We start from the raw sequence: 7174 nt of genomic DNA, 5'->3' as shown, positions 1-7174 counted from the left end.
CAAAATAAGTTGTAAAAACCAAAAAAAATTTTGGCTACACGTGTATGGAAAAAATAATTGTTACCTGGTTATTAGGTTTCGGGACAGGGAACGAAAACAAACACAAACTACTGAAAACACTTAATAATAGATAAAAATTTTATGTACACCACTCTTTTTTTAACCAAATTAGTGAATTATTTCGACTTTTTAAGGAAAAAACACAATAATTATTATCTAAGACAAACAAAAACGACCGCCACCACTGTTAGTCATAGACAATCCGTTTGACGTTTGATAATAGTAACTAGCGACATCTAACGACATTGAAAAGGAATTTTAAGTGACGCGGGACCACTTTCACTTTTCGTTTTTCATTATTTCGCCTATTTATGTTCCATGTTCCGACGTTTCATTAAAGTTATGCGTGTACCGTTATTTTTATTCTGACTAAAGCGATACAGATGCACGCATTGACTTTACTAAATTATCATTGTTTATTAAGTTTAAATATTACGGCTGTGTAAATGTGCAAGTTATGTCAATATTTATAACAAATTGATATTTTAATTTAATTCCTCAAACTAAAACGATTTGAATATGGTTTTGAAATAAATTTAACGCAATTTAATAGTACAAACATAAGTAACGACTAACGTGATTAAAATGAAGGCGAATGAGGAAGTAAAATTAAATAAAATGAACTTGAAAAACGCAGATCTGAAGAGAAATGTAAGTTTCTTCGAAAGTCTCAAATGCACTATTGCTAATATCGATTAAAAAAATATATATATATCTACTTAATCAGAATGAATTTAAAAACATTTATGTTTATATTTTCTTTACAGGTAGATGATAAAACACAACATGAAAATCTTCAAAAACAAGATACAAGTTTTGACACTATTACAATACCTAAAAAATCGTTTACCATTAATTTTGAAATAGATATAATGGCTTTATTATTATTTTCCATTGGTATATTTACCCGTTTTTATAAATTGCACGAGCCAAATAATGTTGTGTGAGTTTATTTTTATTTGAATATGTAAATGTTTATAATAATAAAATAATAAGTAATAATCACTAGAAAAAAACTAAGATTATGTAACAAATTAAGCTTTTACTGCTAACTTTACAGCCATGATCTATATGAATATTGGGTTGCTCTCACCTTAATGTACTCAAAATCAAATCGTTCGGTACAGGTGCACATCAACACTGGAAAGGAAAAAGTTACAAATCGACTTCAACTAGCAACTTTACAGAAAAGCCAATTAAACCTTTTTTTTATAAAAAAAAAACTCATGCATACATATTAATTTAGCGTGGTTCCTTCATGATTTGAATAAAAATCAAAATATGAGATTCTTTACTAATAAAAAAAAATATTGAAAAGTTGCTACATGTTGCTATGTAACTTTTTCTTTTCCAGCGTCGACATGTAAATGGCACTTAAAAAACAAAGTAACTTGCAGAGTATATAAATAATTATTTTATACATACATTTTTGTATATATGTGGTATTTATGATTTTAAATAGTAAGAATATATTAAAACCATGAGAAAAGTTCTCTCTTCTAATATTGTTATTTTTTTTGAAGATTTGATGAACTTCACTATGGCAGATACGTAACATTGTACATGAAAGGAATATTCTTCTTTGACTCTCATCCCCCACTGGGCAAGCAACTCCTGTCTGCTGCAGCGTACGCTGCGGGGTATACAGGAAACTTCACATTTGATAAGATCGGTACCCCGTATAATGACTCAGTCCCCATATTTGCAATGCGTGTTATTCCTGCATTCTGTGGCAGTTTACTTATTCCCCTGACCTATAAAATAATGCTTGAACTGAAGACTTCGGAATGGACAGCTACACTTGCAGCCATACTAGTAATTTGTGGTAATTATATAAAAAAAATTAAATCAATTTTATATTGTATCTGAATTTAAAAAAAAATGTATTTACAGGTAATTATTTCAATTTATTGACCATACCTTGATAACCTTGTAAAACATATTAACGAGAATTAAACATTCCTCGAACCAGACTAAAATATTCAAATTTAAATTTACAGAATATTGACAAAACATGATTTTACTGCTAAAAATTCCAATATTTTTGTATTCTTTTGCCATTAGGTTGTAAAATTGAGGAATCATAAATCCCTGGGATATTATACATTGTTAAATTTGGATTGTTTATAGTAAAAAGCCCCCATATTTTTATTTATTTAAAAAAAATATGAACTTGAATTCATCATATTCATCCCAGAATGCTAAAGGGTCGATTAAAACCAAGCATTCTAATGCTAGGCTAGGCTTCTAATAATAGGCCTCTAGGCCTAAAATCCATTTGTAAGGCCACAGTTCTAATTACACATTGCTCGGCAGATAGAGCGTATAATGCAGACATGTTTCAAAACTTATATGAAGATCAAAACTCAAATAATAGTTATCTAAACTAGAAGAATTTTCTTGTCTTCTCAAATAATTTAAGGTGTTTTTCTAGATAATGCATTGCTGACACAATCTAGATTTATGTTGATGGAATCAATATTATTAGCATTTGGGTTATTTGGTTTACTTTGCCTTCTAAAGTTCCGACATCGCCACAATACTGGGAGCGAAACTACGAGTTGGCTGTGGCTAGCACTTGGATGCATGTCTCTAACGTGTTCATTGAGGTAATATGCTATTTCTATCCACATTCTTATTTATGAATTTAATTTACTTTACAAGCTTACTTTATTTTAATTTACTAGCTGTCATTTTCATATTATTATGATAAGAATTTAAGATGTCAAATATTTATAGTATATCTATTACCCTTAACTTTTAATATTTTTATTTATTTCACTGTACATTTTTGTTAACCTGGAAAAAAGAGAAAGAAATAAACTATATAAGTACACATAAAATGTATTCATTTTTGGCATTAGTAAAAATCTCTTCAAGCATATTTCAAACCATAAAATTCTTTACTTGTCTTGTCTCTATTATAATAATGATTTATTTTGTTTTTCAGCGTAAAATATTCTGGATTTTATTCTTGTGGAATGGGTATCTACATAATAGGGAAAGAATTTTGGAATGTTTTGGGAAACAAAAATATCAGAATGCAATCATTAATAATTAGATTTTTCCGTATGAGTATCGCTATATTGGTTTTACCAGTAATACTCTATTTGTCAATATTCGCACTGCACTTGAATTTGTTAACAAAAGCTGGTCCACATGACAGTGTTATGACGAGTGCGTTCCAAGCATCTCTAGAAGGAGGGCTTGCTAGTATTACTAAAGGACAACCCATATACGTCGCTCACGGATCCCAAATAACCCTCAGGTATTCAGTTTCTTCACAAACAGATGAAATTATTTGTTTTACATAAACGGCACAAATTGTACAAAGTTTTGAGTATGTCCAAATTTTGTGCAGACTGGCTGGATTTCTTCCCCTAGGGAGTTATTTAAATCTAAATTTGTTGAAACAGAGAGGAAAGCGTCAAACTGATCACTTTGCCTTCATGTAACCGGTAATCAAAATACATAAGATTTTGAGTCAACTGGACCTCAGACAAACCGATGAACACTTTGGAAGGCAGTATCTGATTCATGACTATTACCAAGCTTTTTATTTAGGATTTCTTTTAATTTAGTATGTCTTGATAGTCAATGATAAGATAAAATGTGATTTTTAAACCCTTTTTGGTACCTTCTAACATTCTGCAATTCAAATATTGATAAATGAAACCAAGAAATATTTTTTCTGTACAAGATTATATTATGTATTTTTTTAATAAAATCAAATTATTACCTTTAAATTTTATAATTATTTACTTCCGGTTATAAGAGATTTATTTTTATAGCATATTATATTTAATTTAGATATTTATTGCAGACACACACACGGGCGCACATGTTGGCTTCACTCTCACGCTCATGTCTATCCTATTCGGTACCCCGACAAGAGAGGATCATCACACCAGCAGCAAGTTACGTGTTACAGTTTTAAAGATGTTAACAATTGGTGGATAGTCAAGAAACCAGATAAGAACGATCTTGTTGTAGAGTATCCGATAGATGCTATTAAACATGGAGATATAATCCAGCTAGTACATGGGATCACAAGTCGAGCACTCAATTCGCATGATGTAGCTGCTGCGATGTCACCACAGAATCAGGCAATTAATAATATCAATTTATTTTAAGGATTAACATTGGTCACGCTGGTCCATAAGGCACTGTATTGACATATTGAGTGCAGCGTATATCGATCATCTGCCACACTTAGGCTTCAGGTGGCAGTCCAGGAACATGAAATATTGCAGTATAGAACCACCCTTTAATCAATATTTCATGACGACTTTTCCAGGAATCAAAACCATTGCACTACGAGGCGGACTAATCGCCACTCGATTTCATTATTCAGCATTTTTACCTCAGAGTAGCCATCTATTCTAAAGCACTCGTCTAGGATTCTGGGTTTATTTCACACACAGAAAAGTAATTATAATTCATCCACACAGAAATTGTAATAAAAGTAATTTAATAAGGTTTGTTAGCATCATCATTTGAGAGAGCGCATAATAATTTATGTTCATACATATAATAAATGGAAACTGCAGCAGAACAATGAGTAACTTCAGCCCTACGGGAAATTGGATACAACAAATGTTTTCTTGCGCGCAGTAAAAATTGGAGCATTAATTGGAGAACGAAATCGCTCAAACTACTGTTGTGCAGCACGAACCAAAAGAGTATCAGCCCCGTATACATTGCAAATTTTTTTGGTCGCTTTCGATGCATTTTTCCCCTTCAGACAGTAAAATATGGCGATTTTCTTCCTTTGAGACCTCCATACTCGAAGCACGACTGAACCGACCAAGCGCAATACTGTCAAAGGAGCATTTGTAGTATACACTCACCTTTACAACGCCGTATTGTATGATCCGATATAACCAATAATGAACAAGATATACTTAGTTGAAAAAAAAGGGCGTGAAATACTAAATTACTTTTTCTCCAACCTGGTATAAAAATTAAAAAAAATCTTTTTGGCTTAGTTAAGTCTATTAACAAATAAATAAAAAAATAATAAAAACCACGGAACTTCTTCATTAGATTTATTAATGACACTAAATAAAGTGCCTCTGTTGACTTGAAACTGTCTACAGATATTATTTATTTAAGAAAACATAATAAAACATTTCTTATGAGTTTAAAAGGAAAACTTATTGTAATAAATGTCATCTATCACCCAAGGTTTTCCTCCAGCTTTACATTAGCAAAGTTTTAATTAGTAATAAAATATTTCAATTTCAGGAAGTATCTTGCTACATTGATTACAACGTGTCTATGCCCGCACAAAATTTATGGAGGGTTGACATTATCAATAGGGAGGATGAAGGAACCCAGTGGAGTACAATACAATCTCTAGTTCATCTTATTCATGTGAACACAGGATCAGCGTTGAAATTTAGTGGAAAGCAACTGGGAGATTGGGGATTCAATCAACATGAAATAGTTGCGGATAAAGTTATTAACCAAGATGATACAGTATGGAATGTTGAAGAGCACCGTTACACTAAAAGTAAAATTGAGATTATTTCCCTTAAAAAAAAATATTACTCACATGTAGTGTGAATGGGCGGTGAAAGAAGGCTAAAAAGATTTATGATGTGAATGTTGATGGATGCAGAAAACAAGAAAGACTGAGAAAGACATGATGGCATGACCTAATCCCACAAATATTTGAAGATGGACATGTCAAATGTAAACAAAATTGGCGCATGTCTGTATGCAGACAGTGATACGGCATTCTATCGTCTCTGCGTACCCCTACGGAGAAACGGCGTGATGGTTTATTTGTTTTTACCTTATTCATTTTGCTCGAGGTCCCAAATCCAGTTTTTAACGTGTTATTAACAAAGTGTTACATAGTTCATCATAAATCAATATTATAAGTATGTGTACCTATGTAAATAAGATGATCATATATTATTAGTATATAAAATATTAATAAAAAATATAACCCACAGACAAGTCTCGTCTTTGCGGGAACAATAAATATATATGCTAGTTTTAAGATATTATTTAGAAAAATAAATTTAGAAAAAAAAAATTAAAAAAGAAAAAAAAAAACAAGGTTGACATTAATATGACTGTACACATTAAGTTACAGGTAAGAGGAAAAAATCTTCATTGCATTGTGACAAACACAGAATAATTAAAAATATATTTGCAGCTGATGATAAAAAGGAGAGGGAGAGACAACTTGTATTTGCTGAAATGATCCCCACAAAACCTACTACACTTTCATTTTGGGAGAAATTTCTGGAATTACAATATAAAATGCTTTTTACCAGTCAAGAATATGTTCAGAATCACATGTTCTCTACAGAACCATTAGACTGGCCATTGCTGACTAAGGGAATAGCATACTGGGTATCATCTGAATCCAATGTAAGTTTCACTGTTCATAAAGCAAAATCATTTACAATGACTAGGTATAAACTGTAACCTGGTATACCTTGTCTGCACAAGTGTGAAAGCACTACAATTATTAATGATTTGAATCATAATGCTTATTATTATTTTTATTTCAGGCTCAAATTCATTTAATTGGCAATTTAGTAATATGGTATTCAACATCCATCAGTTTGTTCATCTACGCCGCTTTCCTTTTCTTCTACTTGATCCGTCAGCGCAGGAAATGCTTTGATCTGTCAGAATCTGCGTGGAAACAATTTCAACTAGTTGGAGAAGTTTGCCTGATTGGATATTTATTACATTTTATTCCATATTTCTTCATGGAGCGAACACTTTTCCTTCACCATTACTTACCAGCGTTCCTCTACAAAACTCTCCTCCTGGCAGCCGTAATTGAGCACATCTATACATTTATTTCGTCTAAGTGTAATAAAGGCTTGGGTTATGTTTTTGTAATCTTCATTTGTCTGTGGCTGTGTTATGTAGTCCACACATTCTACAAATTCACCGTATTGAACTATGGCATTAAAGATCTCAGTGAAGAAGATCTTGTTAAGTTAAGATGGAAAGATACCTGGGATTTTATTTTACATAGGAAGTAACCTTTTTATTGTTTTTTAGTTATACAATTTATTTATTTTGTAATTACATATTTACTACTTTTATAATAAAATACTAAAAAAAACAACCCTCAAATTAT

The 7174-nt window shown here is 31.5% G+C and overlaps 1 protein-coding gene across 1 annotated transcript; it reads left to right on the top strand.

Annotated features, from left to right (window-relative positions):
• The first annotated feature begins 265 nt into the window (after nucleotides 1-265).
• rt (Protein O-mannosyltransferase rt) lies at nucleotides 266-7170 on the top strand. Its single transcript, XM_088225496.1, has 9 exons — nucleotides 266-711; nucleotides 828-1003; nucleotides 1584-1885; nucleotides 2495-2669; nucleotides 3011-3328; nucleotides 3884-4166; nucleotides 5308-5575; nucleotides 6230-6447; nucleotides 6591-7170. The coding sequence occupies exons 1-9, from the start codon at nucleotides 646-648 to the stop codon at nucleotides 7074-7076; spliced, it is 2292 nt and encodes a 763-aa protein (XP_088081622.1). The 5' UTR covers nucleotides 266-645; the 3' UTR covers nucleotides 7077-7170.
• Nucleotides 7171-7174: the final 4 nt, after the last annotated feature.

This window comes from Micrasema longulum, unplaced genomic scaffold (assembly GCF_059751315.1).
Source record: "Micrasema longulum isolate JH-2025_06_02 unplaced genomic scaffold, ASM5975131v1 h1tg000365l, whole genome shotgun sequence".
Taxonomy (NCBI): Eukaryota; Metazoa; Arthropoda; class Insecta; order Trichoptera; family Brachycentridae; genus Micrasema; species Micrasema longulum.
Note: the sequence above shows the minus strand (reverse complement) of the source record. Positions and strands in the feature narration are given on the sequence as shown.